The sequence below is a fragment of the Acinonyx jubatus genome, chromosome C1 (genome assembly GCF_027475565.1).
Source record: "Acinonyx jubatus isolate Ajub_Pintada_27869175 chromosome C1, VMU_Ajub_asm_v1.0, whole genome shotgun sequence".
NCBI classification, from domain to species: Eukaryota; Metazoa; Chordata; class Mammalia; order Carnivora; family Felidae; genus Acinonyx; species Acinonyx jubatus.
In genome coordinates this window covers 184,738,810-184,764,867 of record NC_069381.1, presented here as the reverse complement: position 1 = coordinate 184,764,867, position 26,058 = coordinate 184,738,810, and the positions used below count along the sequence as shown (strand labels likewise).

The 26,058-nt window shown below is 42.2% G+C and overlaps 1 protein-coding gene across 1 annotated transcript in view; it reads right to left on the bottom strand.

The window, feature by feature from the left end:
- Positions 1-26,058, bottom strand: part of CDK15 (cyclin dependent kinase 15) — an 86,292-nt gene that overhangs the window by 15,477 nt on the left and 44,757 nt on the right. Inside the window, exons 10-12 of the mRNA XM_015075914.3 lie at positions 24,876-24,939; positions 9,532-9,580; positions 3,045-3,184 (exon numbers count right to left, since the gene is read on the bottom strand). Coding sequence (XP_014931400.1) covers positions 3,045-3,184; positions 9,532-9,580; positions 24,876-24,939 — 253 coding nt within the window. The remainder of the gene's footprint in view (positions 1-3,044; positions 3,185-9,531; positions 9,581-24,875; positions 24,940-26,058) is intronic.

Here is a 26,058-nt window from a genome sequence, read left to right as displayed (position 1 = left end):
TCAAATTGTCTTCTTCAGAGGGCAGACAATAAGAGCTGGCATCTCCCAGATCAAAGGGGAAACAGAATATATTTTAAAGTGACAAGTTTGTTATCCTGCAACCAGAATAAAACCAGAATAATAAAATGATATAAATATAAGCTCCTAAATGATTCCATACTGAAATGCCACCAGAGAGCAAAATTTCTTGCATAATTATGGCAGGGAAACTCTCTTTACAAACCACTCACAAGAGCATGTCTTATTTTTGCACAATTCTTATGCCTGGGGCAGCCCACCACAGAGATGGAGAGAGATTCTGTGTCCCTGAAGGTTAGGAACTGTGATAACTGTCTGGTGCTCTCTGTCTGAAAAGGAGGCTCTTAATAAAGGCTAATTGCCATGGGTAATGTAAAAGTAGGCTGGCACTGCCAGGCCAAGGGAGTGCATCCCTTGGTAGATGTGTCCTGAGTAAGGGCCACTGCTGTCAAGGTGCACAGATGGGCCCCAGCTGCTCTCTCTCCTCCTCTGTTTTTCTTTTCTATTTTCCTGATAGCCTTGCTTTCTCTGTCTACTTGTCCTACATCCTATCTATCTGTCGGTCTGTCTCTAAACCTATTTCTGCACCCCCTCCCACATGCACACACACACACACACACACACACACACACACACACCCAATCCTGCCCCCCTTCTCTGTCTCTTGGCGCTGGCCCTTTCATCTTCTCCCTCGGGGATTCGAGATGTCGCTGCAGGAAGTGCTTGTCGGCCGAGGCAGCAGCAGCAGAGCCCTGTGGCTTTGACAAACCTCATTTAATTGGGAGGAAGCCAGGAGAATTTGAAAGAACTGAAACATCCACGAAACTCCTTTTATCAGGCATAATTTAAACTCTGCATGGAAAAACCCCTATATGTATAAAGAAAAGTCAACTTCCCTCCTGCTGTGAGCACTCCTCGGCTCCCCCCCAGCACAGGCAGGCTCCTGCAAGATTCCATCTTTTCATTTTTCTAAAAGTGTCAAAGTAGATTTGGGCTCTGTGGCTGGGTGAACAGAGAAGGAATACAGATGGGTCTCTCTCTTACACCCGCACATGGGTGTGCATGCTAACATACACACACACACACACACACACACACACACACACACAGCAGAGTGCCTCTGTTGGTGGCTTTGCTTCAGATGGCCAGGAAGAATCAAAACCCGAGTTGCTAACAACACATCAGTTTGGACAATGACTGTTTCTTCCTAATTACTCTTTATCAGGTAAAAGCTTGTGCCCAGGCAATTTTGAAAGTCCCCAGTGGTTCTCAGTATGTAGAATAATAGGTCCAGGAGGAGGGCCAATGAGTGAATTTCTTTAAGTGGAGAAAAGGGAGTGTGAGTGTGTGAGAGTGTAAGTAAGTATATGTGTGCATGCACACCCCTGAAGGTTGATATTTGCCTGAAGTGGTAGTTAGAAAGCCCGGCACCAAGAGAAGAAAACTAAAGAGGGATCTAGGGGCTCAGACGGGGGACAGTGTATCAGGATGGAAGTAGAGGATCAGATAGGGAGGGGTACAGCAGGAGTGAGGGTACTGGAAAGGGAGGAAGAATTGTAGGTTGCCTGGAATGTCTTTTGTTCCACCCATATGCCAGTGTCCCTCCCCTCCTTCCAAATTCCAATCCAGATTCACCTCTAGTCCAATCCATCTCATGCGAGTTATTCTAGTTCCTCCAAAGAATTGCCGTTAGCACACACACATCCTCAGAACATCTGTGGCTGATTACGTACAGACTTTAGCTGTTTAGATATGATTTGTGCTAATATGTGTACAAGGGTGCCCTGTTTCCTCTTCCTCACCCTCTTTTTCTCCCACGCTGTAGGATCCTTGAGGTCAAGGACAAGGCTCTTTCTTCCTTCAATTTTTATAGCACTTAATATGTTCTTGGCACTTAATGGTGACTTAATAAATACTGATGACTAACTCTTCCTACAGGGTTAAGTAAGACATTAACCCCATTTGTATGATTATGATTATTTTTGGAGATCCTAAATAACTCATTTTAATAATGAAATGCCCCAAGAAGTCCCAAAGTAAGAGCTCTGGGCTATAGCAGGACAATGTCCTAGATATGGCAGAGCTGCATTTGCAGACCCTGGAGCCTTTGGCTAGCCTATATGTCTAAGCCCCTTGGGCAGCCGCTCTCTCCTCTCTCCTCATTGTCACTCCTGAATGCCTTCCCAGTGCCCTCTTCCCAGTCTGAGCCCCTAGACCTTCCTTGTTAGCTTTCTTTTCTCCTGCTTAGGGATTCTGAAACTTTTTTTCAGTTGAATGGTGGATGTTTCTAAAGAAACCCTACCTAAGCATGGTCCCCCCCAAATAGCCAGGCCATGACCACACTGCCCACATCCTCTGCCTAGCCCTTCCTGGCCACATTCTGAGAAACATGAGGAGAGCTCCAGACACATGATCCCTCAGCAGATTTCAGATTTGGAGGATGACTTCAGGCCCAGGCAGCAAGGCTGATTTCAGGGTAACTTGTGTTTCCCCGTGGGCATCCGGCCTGGGAGGACGCTCCCCTCCCCACAGCGCCCCACCCCAGTACTTCCTTCAGCAGCATCAAATTACCAATCGAGACAGGCCAGCTCTCCTCTTGTGACATCTCCATGTCACCTATCATCTTACTCTCCATGGAGAGAGAAGGGGGTTGTTACAAACTTTGGTTTTGCTTCTCCTGGCAGATGCTGGGGAAAACAAACAACTCAGAGGCAACTTTCATCTCATCCAATTTCTAAGAGTGTATACGTGAAATGTTTGGATCATTACAAGGAGGTCTGTGTCACCTCAACCCACCAGTGCTTTTGAGTTATAGAGAATCTCATAGAAAACTCAGGCAAGAATGGGTCCCCTCTTGCTTCTCCTAGGCAAATTGATCTCTAAGCTCATTTCTGGTTGCAAATTCTATGATTTTCCAGTGCTTGGAGAAAACACTTAAACACTGAGATTTACATGTGTGCATGTACACACACACACTCACACACACACACACACACACATACACACACACATGCTCTCTCACTCACCATCAGGAAGCTGGTGCAGCTGAGAAGGCAGGGCACTGAAATAGTCATGAACCAGTGCTTCCTGGGCGGAAACTCGGTCTCTAGGAAAGCCTTTCAGCATTTGGGAAGCCAGATCTTCAGCTTCAGGAACCCTGCCCAACCTGGAAAAGTGGGAAAGAAAAATAATTTCTCCAGAGGTCTTCCTTCTGAAAAATAAAGGGGGAAAGAAGAAAAGGAGAGAAAAGGAGAAGGCTAGAAGAGTGTTTCAAGTAGAATGTCCTGGGATTAGTGAAGTTGATGGCAAGGGGAAAAATAACGTCCACATGGGTACTCTTATCTATCCTCAGTGTGCTCTCATTCAGCCTCCACCTCTCCACTGGCTCCAGGTACCACATGTACATACATAAAGGGCCCAGAAATATCATTATAGAAGCAGAAATATGTAATTAAGGATGCTTCTGTGAGGGACAGTGCCCACCAAGCAGAAAAGCCCAATTGGACGTATGTTCCAAGGGCTGCAAGCATAGACTCCTGGAGGGGAGGGAGGAAAAGAAGCAATTTCGGAGGGTGAAGCTTGGATGGAAAATACCCTTATTTACAGTGTTTCTGAAGCTCAGCCTCCCGGGGATTACCTAAGAAGCTCTCTCGGTTGCCCGCTGAGATGGATCATATAAAGAGAGATAACTAAGTGCCCAAATTACAGTAAGGACAAATCCTCAAGTTGATCTGTGTTGAATTGTACATTTGGAGATGAGCAAATCTATTAGTTGAGCAAGTACTATATGCTACTAGGTGGTTGGCTCTGGAAGATACAGGGAAGGCTCTGCCTTCTGGCAGCTTGGACTAGTGGAGGAGTCAGACACTAACCAAATTATCATAGAGATGCATGATTACCTGTGAAAAAAAGGCCCAGATATCTGACTTAGAGTCAGAGCTGGTCAGGGAAGGCTTCCCTGAGAAGGAAGCATTTGAGCTGAGAGCTGAGGAATTAGGGCAGGGGAGGCGAGGGCAGTACAGGCTGAGTGAGATCCGTGGTGCTCATACAGACCCCGGGATGAGAGGGAGAAGACTGATTTTAAGGAAGGAAAGAAAGGCCAGTTGGCTGGCCTGGGACAGAGGGAGAGAGGGGACAGATATGAAGCTGGGAGGGTGGCAGGGGCTGATTCTGCAGGACTTGTGAGTCTTAATTTTCTTATTTACTTAGAACGTTTGAAAGTCTTTGCTAATCTAGTGCTAATCATTTAAGTACACCCATCTCTAGAGCCCACAGTCAGGTTTACAAGTGGAAAGCCACCAGACATAAAACTGCAGATCCCAGGAAGCAATTAACTGCAGGTCTGATGCCTGACATTCAGAATGAAGTTCCCTGGCCACGCAAATCCCCAATTAAGCAAAAATAGATGGGCTTATTTAACGTCAAATATACATACCAACCTAAAGTGACAAAGAACTGATACCCTTCCCCTTCCCAGTGCCATGATTGCTGGAAGTTCTGGCCCAGAGCTGTAAGTTGGCCACGTTTTGCATAAGATTTACATAAGAAACTTTCAGGTATCTGATTCCCATGACATAAAACTGTTTCTACAAATAGATAATTTTATCCTCAAACTTAGGAATAATTGCTTTGTAGACTTAAGATAGAAGACAATTTGCAAATCCCCAGTCCTTGCCAATTTCCAGCTCAGTTAAAAGAGAAGGGAACATGGGGTGGAGGCCTGATCTTTAGCTTGTGGCCTGAGAAAAGGCTGGAGGGTATTTTTTCCATCGAGGGTGCCCTGCCCAGGCACAGGTTTTCAGGGACAATGAAATGGGGGTTTGGAGTGGTATAGATCACTAGGGCCTAATATCAGTCTAGAGGGACATTCAAGGAAAATCTCGTGAAATTTTTCTTTTCACCTAGTCCGCTCTCACTATAGGTGGTAGGATGGGATGTGTGCCAAAATTGGGGCCTGAACCCACTCTATGAAACTCTGGGGGTGGGTGGGTAGGTGTTGATGGTGAGGGGGGCACGATGCATCCATCAGCTTCCACCTCCACACTCCCACCCCACTCCTACCCATTGGCCCACAATAATTGAATTATTACAGAATTGTTCTATAGACAGGGCATACGAGCTGCAATCTCATTGGAGAAGGAAGGCTAGGGAACCTATTTTGAACTTGTGTTAGCATGGCATGCATACTCTTTGCATTTAGACTAGGTAGCTGGGGAAGCAGGGAAAGGCTGACAGAACTTCTCTTGGGGCGGTAGAGTCTCATATAAGAAGAACTGGCCATTTTCACCAGGCCAGTGAAAGAAAGGAGAGTAGGTACTGATCAGCAGTATGAAAACTTCTTTTTAGGACTTTCCTTTTCAACTAACCAGCCCTCCCCCAACTCGTCCCACAAGGTTGTATCAAGGCTTTTCCTGGAGCCTCCATTTATTCCAGTCTCATGGCCTCTGGTCTATGACTGCTATAGCACACTTCTGCTCCTTCCTCCCATGAGCCAAGTTCATGTTGGTCTTCCCTGTATAAACCAAGTCCATGCCCTCCTGAATATGAGACTTTCCTAGCAGCACTTGCAGTGGGACCACCCAGTCTGGAGAAGTGTCCTGATAATCTCTACCTTGTGATTAGCATGTTGCACTCTTATTTGGGAGCTGAGAAAAGAGCCCTAGGAATAAAAATGTTGCTTCTTTGGGCACACATGTTAATTTACTTCCATATTTGTATCATTCTACTTCTTTCTGCCATCTATAATCTTGCTTACTATCCACTGCCTTTATCACTACATTTCTACAACTTGCCACCTCCTCTAACTCTTGCTAGAACGATTCTTCAATGGTTACGACCACTGCTTTGGAAATGAAAGTTGGGATGGGAAGTGACATTAACAAATGTTAATTTGCCTACCAGCATCTTTCCACATAGGCTAAATGTCAATAAATATTATGTGTTAGGCTTGTGATGTTAAATCCCTAACCTGCCAGGAGCATCTTGCAGAGTTAGGTGAACCTACCCACCCAATTAATGGGATGAAGACAAAAATCCTCTGATAACCCTTCCTTCTAGTAACATTTCCAGAAGCAAGAAGTGTTCCATTGCCAACATAATACATATTTATTAGAAACACTTAGAAAATGCAGAGAGAGAAAATTGAAACTACCCCATCCTTCTGAGATAACCCCCTTCACTCAAAGACAATCATTATTGCTTTGATGTTCAGTTTTCCTTCTTTAGTCCTTTATTTTTAAGTGGATATATTTCTTGCTTTACAAAAAAAAATGAGATCATACTCTGTATGCCATTATAACCTACTTTTTGTAGTTGACTATCTTGATCATCTTCTAGGACATAATTTTAATAGCTGCATAGCATTCTGTTATGTGGGCATACCATAATTTTCATAGCCAGACCCTTATCAAAGTTGTTTCCTTTTTGTTGGGGTGTGAGAGGCTACCATTAAAATCATGCTGTGACCCCTCAACAAGAAATCTTTGTGTACCTGTGCAGTGGTTTCCTTAGTATAAATTTTGAGAATTGAAATCCCCAGGTTGAAGGACATACAACATGTTCAAGTTTTTTATTAAGACTACAAGCTAGTTGTACTAATTTCCATTTCCACCAGCAGTCTGGGAGAGTTCCTGTCTCTGTGTGCACGGAAAACACATTCATTCAGCAGACCTGAGTTGCCATAGACCTCGTCGCTTACAAAAGTTGTAAAAAGAATTAAAATTGTAAATGAATCCTAAAGGAAGTGCTGGGTGTGAGGACATCCACATTTAATTTTAGAAGTCCAGAACAGAAACACAAACAGTAAGAAAAAATGAAAAATCAGGCTTTGTGGTTGTGTGAAGCTCCATCCACTGGCCATTACTCCACACATGCAAAATCTGGTGGTTCTCAGGAGCCTGAGGCAATAACCTTGACTTCTCAGCACAGGCTGGCTCTGAGCATAAAAATCTCCACTGCTATTACCGACACTGACCTTTGCAGTGGAGAGTTTTATCTGTTTGCAGCGCAAGGCTGGTCATTGTTAGTTTGCCTGGGTTCTTTGTTGTTTTCCCCTAGATCCATAGAAACAGAAAAAAAGGCAGGGATTTTTTTTTTCAATTTCTTTTTTCAATTTGTTCTTATTTTGAAGTAATTTTAGGTACAGGAGAATTGCAGGAATAGTACACATAGAGTTATATGTTTCACCTGCTTTCCCTAATGTTAGCATTATGTATAAGCATAGTCAAATTATCAAAGCTGAGCAATTACTATTGGCACAATGCTACTAAGCTGCAGGCTTTATTCAAATATCATTGTTTTTTTCAATAATGACCTCTTTATCGTTGTTATAGGAGAGTGGGTACTTTTTTAATGTTGCTAGTTTAGGACGTGGTAAAGCAGAAACCCACAATAAGAAATATATCCAATACTAGGAAGAAACAACTTCAAAGAAGCTGTCCATAATTTTCCAATCAATGTAACAAGTGAGTGTGTACTTACTAGGCCCATGTTGATCGGGTCACCATCAAATCCCAGGCAATGCCCTGAGGTGTATTTATGGCCCACACACACAGTTCTGTACCTCGCAGAAATCTTGTAGAAAAGCCAGTTTTCAGCCCCTCTCTATCTATCACACTTGCAACCTGACTCAATTGACAAAGTCACAGAGACCTGTGTGCCAGATGAATCTGGGCTTCACTTTACTTGGCTTGGTGACTTTGGCCAAGTTACTTCATTTCTTTGAGTTCAGTTTCCACCTCTTTGAAATGGGACTTTGGTTTGTGAGGAATAAATGAAATAATATATTCAGCACCTTGCTAGGCCCATTGCAATCATTCTGCCTAATGTTAGTTCAATGACAAAGTTGTTCTCAGAACTAAGAATTTTCTCATATGATAATCTAGACCAGTGTTGTCCAATAGAACTTTCCATCATGATGAAAACATTCTATTTCTGCCCCATCTGGTATGTTAGCCACTACTCACATGTGGCTATTGGGCCCTTGAAATGTGACTAGTGCAATTGAACAACTAAAGTTAAATTTAAATAGCCACATGAGGCTAGTGGCTACTGTATTCAGCAGCACATCTCTAGACATTAGTCTTTGATTTGAAGACCTGAGTAAAGAGAAGCCAGAAGTCTGAGCTGAGGCAAAGTTATTGTTGGGACAAGCCAATGGGCAGAGGTGGTTGGTCTCTTGTGTGATCAGAAAAACCAGAGGGACATTCAGTGGATCCAGGTCCTGCTAGGTCTAGAAGGAATGCCTGGTGGGGTGATAGCAGGAGGCTTGTGGCACTTTCTTTTGCCCTGCAACAGTGCCAACAGCAGCAGCATAGGGTATTAAGGTGATTTTTAAGTTTGGAGTTACCATTTATTTTGGAAGCCAATAGTGGAATGGAAGAAAGCCTTAGGGCAGTGCTAAAACCCACATATCTCTAGCTGGGGCTAGGGATCCTGACCATACTGGCAAGAGAAAGTTTGCACATCTTGAACGAAATGGTAAACAGTGGTTCCCTGGAACCTGTCTCCAAAACAGTGGGGGTGGGGGGGTGGTTTCAGGTGACACAGTGAGCTTGAAAATAAGAGTAGAGAGTGCAGCCCTCCCAAGGAGACCTGTCCCTTCCAACAAGACATCTTTGGTAGCCCACAGCTCTATGTTCTGACCTCTTTGTGCTCTGATATTCACTCTCCATGGAGGGTTTTTAAAGCACACGAACAGTCTAAGTATGAAAAAATCAAACAAAATTTGGGTGGGTTAAGCCCTACCACACTTTCAGGGAAGAACAATGTTCAAATGTTCAGTTAGGATCTCTTCTTCTCCCCACCTGCGAGAGTGTGTTTTCTTTGACATTTGAGCTCGTTCCCCCTGTCTCTGATGTTTTCCTCACTGCCCTTTTTGCCTCCTCACTGAAGCAAAAAGAAAAGAGCCTCAGCTAATTACTCTCAGATCAAATAATACTGGTTATTGTAATTGGTCATTGTCCGAAAACACTGAGTTCTTCTTAGCCCTGAGGTTGCCTGGCACGGCTTAGTTAGCTAACTATTCCGGGAATGTCTCTATTATCTGTTTTACTTTGTAAAAGAAACTAGGGATTTGTTGAAAGCTGGTAATAAAAGTCTGCCCTGGTCTGAGCTGAGACTGCGTGGAGAGGGCCTGGGAAAGCATGACCTCCATGAATCAAGTTGCCCACCCCCCCCCCCCAATAGCCACTCAATGATGTTATTTGGTTTCTCTGTGTTTCAGAATAATAAACCCACTAGGTTTTCTTGCAGGCCAACACTCCCTCATTCTCAGGGCCTCTGGCATGGTCGAGGGGCGCAAAACAATTTTAATGACCAAACTCTCTGAAAGTAAAATGGTTCATAGAGAAAAACTAACAGACTCACAAGTGGCTGGCTCTCCCAGAGGCATCTTCCTGGGGCTTGTGGCCCCAGAGATCCAGGTGCTGAGGGCTGTGTGTTCAGTGGACTGAGACCCAGGGAAATGTTCCTCTAAACCCGCTTGAAAGATCAGCTTTCCAAGGTGGTGCTTACCTGTTCCAGATGTTCTGAAGACTTTGAGGCTTAGGAAGTGAGAACCATTCTGGAAAGCACACACAGACACATTAAAAACCAAATATAACCCTAAAATCCCATTGCCAAAATATTATTAAAATTCTACTGTTCTTGGTGCACCTGGGTGGCTCAGTTGGTTAAGCTGTGACTTCAGCTCGGGCCATGATCTTGAAGTTTGTGGGTTCAAGCCCCGTGTTGGGCTCTGTGCCGACAGCTCAGAGCCTGGAGTCTGCTTCAGATTCTGTGTCTCCCTCTCTCTCTGCCCCTCCCCTGCTCACACTCTGTCTCTCTCTCTCAAAAATAAATAAACATTAAAAAAAATTAAGAGAAAAATTCTACACATTCTTCTTGGTTCAGGCAAAGAGAGTTCAGGCACCAGATAAGCAAAGTGAACAATGTTTAAGGCATCTTCTCACTGTGGATTTTTATGATTCTGTTGTAGGTCACTATTACAGGTTGAATTGTGTCCCCCTAAAATTGATACGTCAAGGTCCTAACCCCAAGTGCCTCAGAATCTGACCTTATATGGAAATAGGTCATTGCAGTTATAATTAGTTAAGATGAGGTCATTGGGATGGGCCCTAACCCAATATGACTGGTGTCCTCATAAAAAAAGGGAAAATTTGGATACAGGGACAGACGTGTGTAAGAGAAGATGTAAAAAGACCCAAGGAGAAGACAGCCAGCCACAAGCCAAGGAGAGAGGCCTGGAACAGATGTTGCCCTCAGAAGGAAATAATCCTCCCAACACCTCAATTTTAATTTTTAAAAAAATATTTATTTATTTTTGAGAGACTGAGAGAGACAGAGCCTGCACAGGGGAGGGGCAGAGAGAGGAAGAGACACAGAATCTGAAGCAGGCTCCAGGCTCTGAGCTGTCAGCACAGAGCCCAATCCGGAGCTTGAACCCACGAACCGTTGAGATCATGTCCTGAGTCGAAGTCAGACACTTGACCCACTGAGCCACCCAGGTGCCCCCCAGCACTTCAATTCTAGATCTAGCCTCCAGCACTGTGAGACCACAGATTTCTGTGATTTAAGCCACCGAGTTTGTGGTACTTTGTTACTGCAGCCTTAGCAAACTAATATGGTCACAGTATTCACTAAAGTCAAACTTTTAACAACTACTGTGTGCAGAACAGTACCAAGTTCTGGGAGAATACAAAAGAAATCAGAAGAAACCTCCTCAACCTTGCAGAGCCCACAATTCATTTGAGAGAACAAAGTGTGCACGTGCGCGCGCGCACACACACGAAAAGTCACGTGATGAACAATGGGGCAAAGTCTCAAAGGCTCAGAAGTGGTAAAAAGTGATGGGTCTAATTTTATATGTCACTTACAGTAAAAATGAAAGTGAATTCTGGCTTGAATAACCCCAAATGGATGATGATAAAGTTTGTCATTTTCTTTGGAGCACTCTTTACAACGTTCACATGTGAACACACGTGTTTCTATGATTCTTGGTATCGACCCTATTTAATCCCAAATAAAACCAGCAAAGAAGGGGACAATTTCTCATCCATTCAAGAAGTACTAACTGAATGCTTACTCTATGTTCAGGAGATAAGAGTTGCTGCAGGGGCTATAAACTGAAGCTCCTTATCAAATCCCTCTATTTCCCACTCCAGATTGAGAAAAGGGTATTTCAGCTCTCATTTAAAATGATGTTTCTTCCTTGTGCTTTTCTTGGGCCTGAAATGTAAGTGTTTTGTTTTTAAAAGAGCTCTTCTTCCCGCTCTTAGAGGAATGGAGTACACCAAGACTGTTAACCCAACAAAGAATTTATTCATAGTTGGGCAAAAAATGATTTTGATAATACTTGCATATTCATGTCTGTATATGCATTAAAGACAGACCTGGAAGACTATGCATCTGATAGGGATAATGGTTCTGGGTTTACCCCTGTACTTCTATGCTTATTGTCTTCAATGTATTTTTCTTAAAAACACATGCTTTTGTAACTTCAAAAGTAAGTTCAATTAAAAATAGAATTTATAGGGGCTCCTGGGTGGCTCAGTTGGTTAAGTGTCTGACTTCGGCTCACGTCATGATCTCGTGGTTCACGAGTTCAAGCCCCGCGTCGGGCTCTGTGCTGACCGCTTGGAGCCTGGAGCCTGCTTCCGATTCTGTGTCTCCCTCTCTCTCTGACCCTCCCCCCATTCATGCTCTGTCTCTGTCTCAAAAATAAATAAACGTTAAAAAAAAATTAAAAAAATAGAATGTATAGACTTTGTAGAGTGAAAGGAGTGTTCAAAGAAAGTGATTTCCATGGAGTTTTCAAGGTCAGATGTAATCAAATGAGAACCACTTTGCTGGAGGTTTATAGTCCCGGATGGGCACAAAGGGAAGTGCTTGTATATACCGCTTCGTCACTCTCTATTCAGATGATCGTGCCTAAATACAAATAACCAGTAAAAATAAGAATATCTGGTATTTGTTTAGAATGTTTATTTCCAAACTACTTTTGGCTGCCTATTTACAGTTCTTCCCTGGCCAAACAAAATTAAAATATTTCCTCATTCAGTCATAAATCAATTTCCAGGGGCGCCTGGGTGGCTCAGTTGGTTAGGCAGCCGACTCTTGATTTTGCCTTAGGTCATGAGCTCATGGTTCATGGGTTCGAGCCCGACATTGGGCTCTGTGCTCACAATGCCACCGAGACTGCTTTGGATCCTCTGTCTCCCTCTCTTTGCCCTTCTCCTACTTGTGTGTGTGTGCTCTCTCTCTCTCTCTCTCTCTCTCTCTCTCTCTCAAAAAAACAATGTTAAACCAGTTTTTTAAAATAAATTTCCAATCAACATAAGGAAATCCATTTCAGTGCTCTCCCATGTTTTGTTTTTCTGGTCCTACATACAGTCCTTGTGTACTGTGTTTTTGGGTCTTCAGTATTTTAAAGCTATTTCTAACTTAAATGTTATTCTTTAGAAACATGGGCTTGGAATTAGCTGAATTAGGGCTTGAACACTGAACCTGGGGTTTGAAACTACTGTGTCAGCTTCACTGAGACCTTACACAAGATAGTTTAACCATAGCCAGACTGTTACCTAAACTCAAGTTGGAGGTCATCTTCATCTCACAAGGACAAAGTGATTCATTGAATTCATTGAGATTTCTGAGGTAATGAATGTAAAGTGCCTGCCTCTCAGCATTAAACAAAATAAATCCTGTTCCTCTTTTTCTTCCTTTGAGAAGTGATGAGCAATGTAAATCCTGTGTGCTTTGGACCCAGGACCTGGGTTTTGAGTTCATAGTATGCCACTTACCAGCTGTGTAACCTAAGGGTATTGCTTAGGACCCCACAGGCCCATCTGCAGAAGGAGGATAACTATTATTTCTGCTCTATCGGGTTGTTGTGAGAATAAGGATGGTAGTAAGTGTAATGTATTTCCTCACTCTTTTGCCTCTTTTCTTTCTGCCTCTTCTCTGGTCTGATGTGCCATGGTTTTCCTCTCTACTCTTGCGTCTCAGCTATTTCTGCCTTATTGTTCTCCTTCAATAATTTGCCATTGCATCATAGTGAAATTCTAACGTGCTATAAGCTCTAGTTCTTACAAACCTCACTTGATTTCTTTTGAATCTTCAATGTGGACCACAGGTGTGTTTCTTAGCTGTGTGCCGTAGTAACATGAACAAAGGCCCAAACACAGGTTCAAATCTCCCTCCTGCCACTTGTGAGCTCTGGGATTTGAGGGAAATTAACCTCTATGGTTAAGTAACTCAGAAGTTTCCAAATCTGTAAAATGGGAATACTTTTCCAGTTGCTTGGAAGGATTAGATAAGATGAAGCACTTGGAATATGGTAAGGGCTCAATAAATGTTAGGCATATTCCTTTTTCTTTTTTTTCTTCTTGTTTTCATCTCTCGTTTTGGAGAGACAGCATGGTCTACACAGTGGTTCTCAGACTAAGCTGTATGTTAGCATCAACTGGGAGAGTTTTGAACCAAAAGGAAACCCTGGCTCCATCCTGCAGAGTCTGATTCAATGAGCCTGGGGACAGCCCAGCATTGGTCTCTTATTGTGTTGTTATTATTGTCCTTAATGATCTCCAGATGTTTCTAGTGTGCCTCTAAATGAGGCAGAAGGTGCTGGTCTAGCAAGGAGGGTAGGGTCGACCACTCATCAGTGACTTCCACACACTTCTCTGAGGCTCATTTCCTCAAACAAGCTAGTTGTGAAAATTCAGTTAATCAGTATATGTAAAAATTGCAGAACATAGTGTCTAGTGCATATTTAATATATTTTTCAAAGATGTGAAAGAGGAAGCATGGCAAGGGAAAGATCAGTCCTTATAAATTCTGCCTGAGAGTTGTCCCAGGAGGCAATGTAGTAACATTGAATTTGAGGCTCCATGTCTTCCAAGACTGTGCTTGATTCTCTTTCCCCATCTATTTTGTAGCTACATTAGCTGAAATGGAGGGATTTATGTGTGTAGAGTACAGTTAGATTGCTGTTTTGAGGCACAGCTAAAGCCCAATGCTTGCTCCCCCTCCCCTGCCTCCACTCTCCTGGAGATAACCTGATGCTGGATGACCTTGCCTCTCTCCCATTGATTTTTCCCAGTAGTTAAGCTGCAAGTGATCAATGAGAGAATGATCCACAAACAGATAGGCATCCTACACAGCACCATTTCAAGCTTGTTTCTCTGGCTTCAGTAGCCTTTAAGATAATAGGTCTATAGGTAGCTTATTTTCCTTCTCTTTGCAAAAATGATGGTAAATCAATAGACTAAATTTTTCTCCATCTCCTCCTTCTACAATTTTCTTTTTCTTCATAATTATTTTAATAAGAGTTCTCATCTGAGTTCAATTAGAATTTGAGGTAGGAAAGGTGAAGAAAGTTGCAAAGGGAAACTTAAAAAGCTGAACATATTAATTTCCAAACTAAATGGAATAAAATTAAAATGAGGGCAGAAGTGTTGCTACCATAATACAATAATACATTTTTTTCCGTGAATCTTATTTCATAAGTGAAATGAGAAAGCTCTTTTCACAACAGATTCAAGTCAATAGAGATTTGCTGGTTGATTGATAAAACATCACAAGAACCATCTTGAGTCTTAGCTCAAGGTAAAACATTTTCTGGTTTCTATAGTCTTACCACAATCACCCTAAGGTTATCTTATAATGCAGCCTACTGAACTACACCTCTGGAATTTCCCAAATACAATGCATTCTTAAGATACCATATATTTAAATAGTTGATAATGTTGTTAGCCTTATTTCACTATCTCAAGCAGTAACCTTAAAACTGCATTGCAAAAATCTGTAGCTCTTCTCCGACCTCCCTCTGCCTTAACCACACTCACACCCTCACCGCTGCTTACTTCCTTGGTCTTTGGCTCAAGGAGACTAAACTTGGCTCTTCTGGCGCTTTACATTACCAGGCTTTAGATTCTGTTTGGGCTTTGTCAGCAGGATGCTGAAAGTCCATGATGCTCTCATGAGGGGTGCTCCGTGGCATTTGAACCTGGCACTCCAACTCACATTTATAGCTTATCACTTTTCTAACCCTGCATCAAAATTTTCTGTGGATTCTAAGAAAATATTCCATCCTCTGAAGCCTCTTCCTAAGGTAATGGTCTCTGCAGAGGAAGGGGAGGCCAGGCCTTGCTCCTGGTAGGTGGAGAAGGTGAAGGGAATGGGCATAATCCAAGTCTCTCATCTCCCCGGGCAGGGGGTGGAGGGGAGTACCATGTTTAACATCTGTCCACCTCCACAAATGATGTTTGAGCTATAACTTGGTCATGGCTTTTGGTGCATATGGTGTTTGGTGATGCATCATTTGACATTTACCACTGCCCCATAGTCTCTACAAATGTTTAAGGGCCACCACATGTGCTCAGCCCTGGGAATGAACAGACATATATTGCCTGTCCCCCAATGAGCTTATGACCATACGATTTTCATGGTATTATGATTATTATCATCTCCTGGTCTTCTCCAGCCCCTCTGGCTGTTCCCTCTCAGCTTCCAAAGACCCCTTTCTCTCTGCCTGACCCTTCAGGACTGGTGCCCCAGGGTTCTATCACAGTCTTCTTTCTCTTCACACTTTCCCTGGGGTAACTGAATTTACATGGGGGCTTCAAATACCACTTTAATCAGATTCCTTCCAATTTTGTATTTCTACATTGGACACTTATAATCACAAGCCTGTATTTCTGATTGGTTTTTAGATATCTTCATTTGGTGGTCCCACAGATATCTAAATCTCAAAATGTTCCAATCTTATACTCATTACTTTCTCCACAAATCTGTTCCTTCCCCCTTTCTTTTCTGTGCCAGTGAATGGGGCTCTCATTTACCCACTAGAATCCCATCAGTTACAACCTCCCCTGGACTCTAACTACCTAGATGCTTTTTAGATTTGTCCCTTCCATTCCTTATCCATTGCCACTGCTCTAGTTGACACTCGTTATTTGTCTTCTAGAATCTATAATTTTTTATTAATTTTTATTTTATTTAAGATTTTATTTTTAAGTAATCTCTCCACCCAACATGGGGCCCAAACTCACAACCCTGAGATCAAGAGATGCATGCTTTACCAACTGAGCCAGCCAAGCACTCCTGTCTTCTGGAATCTAAGGCATTGCCACATTGCTTCTGATCTCCTTGCTGCATATCTGATGTCTTAGTGATTGACTTTGTTGTGTGTTGGGCAGACAGACTTGGGTTCAGCTACACCACCAATTTAATTTTACATATGGCATTCCAAGCAATTTAGTTGCTGTTGTTGATCATGATAGCTTTTTGTTTATTTATTTTTTTATTTAAACTTTAGTTAGTTAACATACAGTGCAATATTGGTTTTAGGAGTAGAATTCAGTGATTCGTCACTTACATACAACACCCAGTGCTCATCAGAAGTGCCTTCCTTAGCAAGCAATTTTTAAATTTAAATCCTTCCATATCACTTCCCTGTTAAAAATTATTCAATACCTTCTCTTTGCTTATTGGTCAAAGTCTAAATCCTTAGGATGATTACAAAGAACTTCTCAATCTAGTTCCTGTCTACCCTTCCAAGTTAATCTCCAGCAATGTACCACTACAAAGCTAACATTCTAGCTTCCTTGAGCAATTTACCTGCTTGGTACAATATCAAATAAACCTGCCTTCTTATTCCTTTGTGTCCAGTTCCATTGTCTGGAATGTCCTTTCCCTATTGCTCACCTGGAGAATGCCCACTTCGTCATCTTTGAGACCCAGCTCTGTCTCTTTCTCTCAAAAAAAAAAAAAAAAAAAAAAAAAAATCCTAAATTTCCCAGGCAAACTAAGGGGGCCTTTTTCCCAGTGTTCCCAGAGGTCCCCAGGGGATGCTGCTAGAATAATACTTTCCAGGTTGTATTATTTATATCTTTCCCTTGTAGACTGTATTCTTTGAAGGCAGGTATCAATGTCTTATTTATTTTTTAATCTCCTAGTCCCTAGTACCTAGCATTCATAAATATTTGTTAAATGAATGAAAAATTGATGCCTGGATAAAAAATAAAAATGAAATAAATTTACTAAACATTATCCTTAAAATGTAAAAGTACCTCAAGAGGGCCTATGTGCATGTCTTGCTTTGTGCCTTACAGAGATGGGTGGAACAAGGCGCTGGCCTTGAAGGTAGGGAGGAGACTCTAGGTTGAGCCAGTTTCACAATATTTGGGATCTTAAGGCCCTTTTTCTTGAAATGAGAAGGAATATAGCAGGGTTTCATTAAAAAAAAAATTTTTTTTTACCTGCTTTCACTCATTTGCAATTTTTCCTAATCTTAACTACTTTAAGATCATCTAGTCCTCCCCAATAAAAACTAATAATTGCCACCAAATAAATTAAAGATGAGAAAACTAAAAATAAATGTAGAAACTAGAAGAAACTATTAATGAAGATCAAAGTAGGCTGTGTATCTAAATGAACTTCACTGACTGATTAGGGGGACGGGTTAATAAAGATGTTAATAGTAACTCCCCAGGAGCTTTCGGCAGCCCTGCAGAAGTACAATGGTAATGAGCCCAATCAGGGTTCACAGATTAGCTGTAGCAAGCAGGGGCTGTTACAGTCCCCATCCTGGGATCCCATTCACATTACATTCCAAAAACATGTCATCAAGCTCACAGATTCTAAGACCAAGTCTAGTTAGAAGGACATAATCATTTGGAGATGAACTTGGAAAGTGTTATTAGCTGATCCCCAGTCTAGGACATTAATTACCATATCATCATATTTGCCCTTTAATAGCTGGAAGGTAAGATGGAATACAGCTGTGAGCACCACCTTGAAATCCAAAAGGTCTGGATATTCTGAAGCACCCCCTTCCTGGCTAGGTGACCCTAGGGTAAAGTAGGAATGATAACATTGCCCCTATCTGATAGGGTTGTTGTGAATCAAAGTAAAACAGTGTGAGTAAAGTGCCTAACTCATAGTTAGTGCTCAATAAACAGTAGTTATTATTACCCAGAAATAAGGTGAATAATAACTTACATGTATGTCCTTGGTCAAGTGTGTAGAACAAGGATTATTAGAGTCATAGAGGATGTGATTGGAACTAGAATTGCACGTTTTCTGGCTCCTGATCACTGATTTCATTTAACAAATATGTATTAACTCACTACTATGTACCAGTTAGGGGACATGTGTTAGATACTAGAAGCACTAGAAGTGGTCAAGTTTGCTCTGTAGAAAACTTAAGTATTCTTTCTACCATACTAGGATTTCGGTGAAATCAATAAAGATGATACTGATGCCTTCTGTGATTTAGTAGCTTTTACTAGACACCCATTATGTAGCACATAGACACTAAGGATTCTGCCAGGGAAGAGCCCATGTCATAGCAGGCAGGCATCTCACAATAGTTTAAGTCAGGGGTGCAGAATGGAGCCTTCACAAGAGATGGCCTTAACAGGTACTCACACTGACTTAGGTAAAAATTTGAAAACTGAGGGTTGGCTTTTAGAGAGTACGAATTCAGGCAAGGTTTAGGCCTAAGCAAGCTAACATAGAAGTCAGTTCTGGCACTGGGAGGTGTGCCTAACATCTAGAGGGAAGCTAAGAAATCTAAGGAAGCTAAACATAAAAACAGGTATAGCTTCAGTTCTCACATACCTTGAACCCTGTCAAATCACTGAACCGCTGAATGAACCTCCATACTGGGTAAAACAGAATGGGAACTAACTTGTTTTGTGCACCTACTAGAAGTTAGGAATCGTGGCAGATGAGGTTCAATAATTTCACTTATGTCTCAGAACCACCCTGCAAAATGAGACAGAGGGATGCAACATGCCCAATGGAAAGAGAACAAAGTTTGGTCATGGATTGACTCATCTCCAATCTAGGAAATGCCTCTGGGTGAACCTGGGAGAAAACCTGCCTCCTCATGCATAAAACTGTGCTACTCTTAGCAGCATAGACCCTGGCAGGCAGTGGGAAGGAGGAGAAGTTATGTGTGTTCTGTGCCTGGTACATAGGAACACTTTTAAAATGACAGGATTGCTCCCATTTTGCAGATTAGGGAACTTCCTCAAGTGCCCCAGGTAGTAAAAGGTGGACCTTGGACTTGCTGTTTCATGAGGAATTGGTGTCCATAATTAAAACCTCTTCTATCAGTAATTTTCCCTCGTTCAGCCCACTGCATAACTCCCTTGGCTAACAGCTCATGTGACAAAGCGGATGCTGATGCAGATCTTACATTGTGTTCACAGCAAACACACAAAGACATGCTCAGAACCCTCTGAGCGCAAAGCATGGTAGCTCTTTGTCATCCCAAAAGGGACAAGGGTCATTTTAGATTGCAATCATCATCTGTTCCATAGTGGTGTCAGATGAAGTCAGATGAAGCTCTCACACTGGATTTCAGCTCAAACTAAAACATTCCAAGAGTGAGGTTAGATTGCTCTAATGTAATGCTATCTGCTGTCCGTATTCCATGCCCGTTGTTTCCTGCTTCCACCTGGTGGTCAAAAGTTGAAAAAGCAGGCGTCCTGAAAATAACTGGGCGTCAGCAGGATCCCTTTGCCTATGGTTTATAGTACATCTGATTCTGGGTCCCTGCAGGGCTTTTAGTACTGCTTTCCTGCCTTTTGATTTCCACTGAGTTCCTCCAGTGGAAAATCTTTCCATGTGCAGTGTTCTTCCCTGGGGCTGAAAGAACCAGGATAATCCCGGATGCTTCCCTGCAGCTGAGCTCATGTCACAAATCAGGCATGATTTTCAGCAGATATTTCTTTAAAAGTTTGAAGGCCTCTGCGGACTCTATTCCCTTCTCAATGGGAACAAGCATCAAAGAGACAGGAATAAAATGCTTTGCACGCACATCAGGAACTAATTGCCAATTTGGCAAATGCATTGACTAATGTCATGCACTGTTATTTCTAAATCCTCTCCTGTCCTTGACCCCCAGTATCTAGATGTAAACTTGGAACCATTAGTGGAGGAGGATAAAGTCTTCTGGTGCTTCAAATGGAATTGAGAGGGATTTAAACTCAGCGCTTTTGAGTGTAGTGAAATGAACCCAGCAGTACATTAATGCTAGGATTTGAGCTCACACAGCATGAGCGCTTTCAAAACCCATGTTTAAGGAAGCAAACAGAGCCACGGCAGACCCTTTCAGTGGAGCAAAAGGAGTTGGATGAAACAATCAATGACACATTAAAAACCACAACTGGGCTGCAATCATGTGGGCACAAAACAAAAGTTTTTCTTTATCACAGGATCTTTGCATCTAATGAGATGGTGACTGGACAACCTCCAGAGGAGTAAGGCCTCCGTTTACTTTCACTGAGAAACGTCTAAATATTTAGTTGGTTCTCCTAAAAGCCTTACATGATTCTGTAGCAAACTGGTCTCTAAGGTATGATCTTATTAGCTCTATATTGCCATTGGAAAATCTATTTAAAGGGAATTTGGAAAAGAAAAGAAGGAAGATATTACCACTCAAAGTATAAATGTTATTTTTTTTCCTCTTTCAAAATTAACTATTTTTATGTCCTCCAAATACTTAGTTTAGGAACAACACCCTGCCAGCCTTAATTGATTCTAAATGGTTCTCTATTTCTTATATACGCTTTATTCCTATTGGGTTAGTTGGATTCAAAGTGCTTTAGGCTCAAAAGGGGAGGGACTCCTGAGTACATTTGGGGGGGGGCGGGGTTGGAGGTGATGCTAAGAGCACCAGGGAACTTTGTAAAATTGTCTATAGGGATCTACTTTTAAAATTTACACTACTGTCTTATATGAGCAGATTTTAGCCAAGACCAATATCCAGTTTGCTCTAGGCTTCTGAGATTCTCTCTGCCATAAACCCAGTACATCCCAGATGGGGCATCAACTGGGGCTTTAACCTTTTCAGACTGATAGTAGAATCCCCTCCAGCATGTCGTTCTTTATTATTGCTTCCTATGGACTCTTATTAAGGGATCACCAAAACTTCTCCCCTCCCCCGCGCTGGAGGCCAGCACAGCCCCAGTTCACCGCCAGTTTGATTAATGTGTCTTGGCTAATTGTGTGAAAGATGGCAGGCCTTTAGCAAGTGTGACCAGTTTATTGTTCAGCCAATCACAGGCGCCTCAGTTAGCATGTGAAAAGGGGGTGTTTTGCGGGGGGGGGGGGGGGGGGAGGGTGAGTGTTCTGGCGGCTGAGTCAAAGGCAGAGCATTTTGGGGGGTCACAGAGCAACACCCACTTCTTTGAGGGGATGTTACTATGCTCTACTAAACCTGTAAACCTCTTACTCAAAGCACTTTTTTCTCCTCCCTCTTTTTTCAAGATCTTTTTTTTCCCATGGTGCAAGCAGGCAAGCCACTGGCTACTCTGCAGATGGAGTTCACGTTCCAGGGTTTTTAATATTTCACTTTTATATTTCTGTTAGAGAATGATCCTGCTGAGAGTCTGGGAATCTGTGCTCGTCAGAACCCCCTTACTGACACTTGGATATATTGCTCTGAAAGCTATCCCAGGAGAAAAGATTAAACAAAAAAAAGCCTACTTTTCAAAGCCTACTTCTCAATCTGCCCACATCAAAATAAGACAACTGGCCCTTTGAAGTAGAGGACACAGAGTTCTCAGCCAGCTTGCTTAAAATGGGGGGTAGGAGGGAAGGAAGGAAGGAAGGAAGGAAGGAAGGAAGGAAGGAAGGAAGGAAGGAAAGAAAAAAAGAAAGAAAGAAAGAAAGAGGAAGCCTAGTGTCTAAAATTATATACCTCTATTCCCTTGCCCAGATTTAATCAGGCACACGAGTCTGAATTGATGATGGCTAAAAACCTACGGTCGTGCTCATTAGTGTCCCAAGAAAACAAGCAGCCAGAGAAACTTGTCCAGGTGGATCAGCACCAAATGTTTTTTTAAACCTATGCAAACAGAAACTGTGTTGTCCTCCTAGACCTAGTCCGGACAAGGTCTGGGCAAGGGTAGAGTAGGCATAGATGGACACTGGATGGTCCTCCCAAGTTCTGAGCTCTCGGTTCCGGCTGCATTCCAAGTTTGGGGGCTCTTACCACTACTTAGAATGAAAAGGAAAGGAATGGAAATCTCATCCAGAATACTATTACTGTTCTCTCTGTGATATTTTTCTGGCTCCCATACCCTGTTCTGTTCTCTTAATCACTGGAGTTCAAATGTGTGGAAGCAGCATTGGCAGTTCAGTGATGGGGGTGGGTGCGGGATGGTTCAAAGGGTCTTCTCAATCGATATAAGGGAATAGTCCTGGAAAAAAAATGATGACCCTTTTAAAACACAGTCTTTATGATTATCAATAGTCCTGACCCCATGTTCAAGATATGCTGGACTTTTAAGATTCACAAATACAGTTAGAAATCCTCATTGTAGCTAAGTTTACAACTCTCTTCCTTTCATAAGCTCGGCCTGGCCCAAAGCTACACATTGCCCAAACCCATGGAAGCCGGGCTCACAAGTGATCACCCTTCCTAATAAGGAGAGCTGTTGAGAGAGTGTAGATGAATGAATACAAACCCAAGTTCTCAGAGATCCAAGAAGGTACCATATCTGTCTGTGCGGACCCAACACATAATACAGCACCTGGCAGATAGTGGGTGTTCAAAATTTTTTGGCTTATTTGAATTAAATTGAATCCCTAGTAGAAAAACAATGCAAAGTATGAACACTATTGATGTTGGTCCTGGAGAATTCTCTTCATAAATAAAAAATTGCACATTACTTTGAAATGACAGCAAAATGAAAAATGCAACATATTTCTTGCTGTTTTATTGGGACCCAGTTATCTTATTTAGTACAGAATCTGGCAGGGAAGCATTTTGAACAAGTTTCTATCATTATTGTTCTCACCAAGGCATTCTGTGTTAAGGATCACTGCTTATTTGCCTGAACCAACCTGAAACCCAAACGTTTGAAGTTTGGAGGAATAGCATATGCTCACCATGGCAGCTTAGTACTGACATCATCTAAATGGTTTTCTGTAACCCATTTGTGACCCTAAACTTCTTATTGCATCCATGGTAGGAAGCTGAGGGTTTCCATTTTTACCTGTAGAGGAGAGTGGGTAGGGAGAGGTATAGGCAGGGTGGGAAAATAGAACCAGGTTCTCCTAGAAACCATGGCAACTGGAGATAGAACCATTGCAGACTGGACCATGGTCTCTACAAGAAGCCTGTTCTTTTTTCTATTTCAGACCAAAAGGACCAGGCATTATTCTAAACCTTATGGCCAGAGTGGCATTTTTCTCAGGTGCTAAACTCAAGCAAAATAGTTAGAAATGGTAAACTATTTGTAAATGACCCTAAGGCCATTTAGCAATGCATGTGATCATTCATAAGGCAGCTGAAATGACTTTACAGTTAGTCTTTCACTTGCTGTAGGGCTTTTATAACCCTGGTCAGTTCAAGATGCCTGATTCCCTAGGAATAGTTTGAGTGTAAGTATTATATGATGGAGAAAAGAAGAAAAAAAATCCCCTGCCTCTTATGTCTTTTGTTAGCCTCCATTTTTTTTTACAAAAATTTTTAAACGTTTATTTTTATTTTTGAAGGGGGGAGGGGCAGAGAGCGAGGGAGACACTGAAGCAGGCCCCAGGCTCTGAGTTGTCAGCACAGAGCCCAACATGGGCCTTGAACCCACAAGTGGTGAGATCATGACCTGAGCTGAAGTCGGACTCTTAACCAACTGAGCTACCCAGGTGCCCCTGTTATGCTCCTTAATTGCTTTTTAATTTTTTTTTCTTTTTACTTCTTTTTTAAAAAAATTATAATTTATTATCAAATTGGCTAACATACAGTGTGTAAAGTGTGCTCTTGGTTTTTGGGGTAGATTCCCGTGGCTCATCGCTTACATACAACACCCAGTGCTCATCCCAGTCCCCTCCTCAAGTGTCCTCCTCAATGCCCTTCACCCATTTTCCCCTTTCCCCCACCCCTTAATTCTTTTTTAAACTTCCTACAATTTATTGATTTCATGAGACCCTTTTAGGATAATCCCATACCAAAGTTAGCAATGACAACAATTGGAGAAAGTCCATATTTAGTGATGGGTCACTATAAGAACATAAAGACTAGAGAATCTGACTTGAGCCATAATCATGCCAATCTTGTCTTTATCTGTACATATCTACCTCCCCTTTAATCCTGCCAGCAAGAGTTCAACTTTGTTGTAGCCATTACTTGCTTCCCCAGCCTCTGATATAATCCTTTATCCTATAGCTCATTGCTTGTCTCCTTCCTTCAGTGTCAACTGAAGTCATCCTTGAATGACTACTGGGTAATCTGATCTCTCTGGCATGGCCTTGGGACCATTTCTCAAAGACTTCCCCCAAAGGCAACACTTCCAACACTTCCAAATCCATTCCCAGGAGCCAGTCTTGGAGGACCAAATGAATGATGAGAATGACTAAGTGTTAGGCCCAGAGACAATGGAGGAACTCTTGTGTAAACTAGAAACATCTTACCTGGCCAGTCCTTGGCCTAATGAGACTCTACCTCCCCTCTGTTATATTAGCTTTCTTTTAATACTCTATGAGGTACAAGAACCTAACAAATAAAGTCAATAATAGTCATGGGGCTCAAAAATGAGACCATCTTTTGAGTTCTTTTGAGTCATTGGATATTTGGAAATGGATGTGGAATCCACAGCAACAGTCATTCCAAATTCTTATGCAGCTTGCTACTTGTGTTGTATAGAGTTGGAGAACTGATCTAACCTCAACTACTATTTCAGTGTCCTTCTCATAAAAGGATTAGCAGGAAATATAGGAATCTAAAAATTCATCTAGACCCATCTTTACTGTTGAGTTAACAATAAAAGAAGGCTACCCTATCTGTGTGGCAAATGTTTTCACATTGCTAATTCTCAAAGCATTCGAGAAACTCAAATCAATATTACCTGGATTGTAGTTAGGTAGCTTGGAAACTCCAGGCCAGGTATCCTCTGTAGGGACTCCTAACACCTATATAAAGCCAAAGAAAGACAAAGAAAGGTGAGGCAGGAGATGTGAAAGATCAAGGGGGAATAGGGAAGAATTTGTTACATATGTCACATTATGCCAGCTGATGTACAGGAAAGAAACTTGAGTGCCCACCATTTGCAGTTTTGTGGGCAAAACTGTAGTGTATTCTTAAGGTCTTGTGATGGTCAATTTTATGTGCCAACTTGGCTGGGCAAAGGGAGGCCCAGTAGCTAGTAAAATATTATTTTGGGGTGTGTCTAAGAAGGTGTTTGTGGAAGAAATTAGTATTTTTTTTTTTAATGTTTATTTATTTTTGAAAGAGAGAGAGAGAGCAGGGGAGGGGCAGAGAGAGAGGGAGACACAGAATATGAAGCAGGCTCTAGCTGTCAGCACAGAGCCCAATGTAGGGCTTGAACTCACCAACTGTAAGATCATGACCTGAGCCAAAGTCAGATGCTTAAACGACTGAGCCACCCCGGTGCTCCAAGAAATTAATATTTGAATCAGCAGAGTAAAGAAATATGCCCTCTTCAATGTGAGCAGACATCACCCAATTGGTTGAGGGCCCATATAAAATGGCAGAGGAAGGGCAAATTCTCTCTCTCTTTTCTTGAGCTGGGGCATCCATCTTCTCCTCCCCTCAGACATCTGAGCTACTGGTTCTCTGACCTTCAGACTCTGGAACTTACACCAGCATCCCCTCAGTTTTCAGTCCTTTGGCGTCAGACTGAATTATACTGCCAGCTTTCCTGGTTCTCCAACTTGCAGATGGTATATCTCAGCCGTAATCATATGAGCTGATTCCCATAATAAAGGATTCTTATGTATCTCTGTACATCCCATTGGTTCTGTTTCTTGGGAGAACATGAATATAGGTCCTGAGCCTGTGTCCTCACTAACTCACTTGTTCTTATTCTGAGGCAGATCATACAGCCTTGCTTAAAGTCATATTCTCATCACTATCTATTGCATGGTCACTATATAGCAGGATGCTATTTTGGGAGTTGGGAATATAAAGAGGCAGGAATGACTGTCCTTTTGCCTTCCATTAGATGAAAAAAATACACCCCCCACAACAAAAGACATTTAGCCTGAATTATGCCTCAGCATGAGCATTCA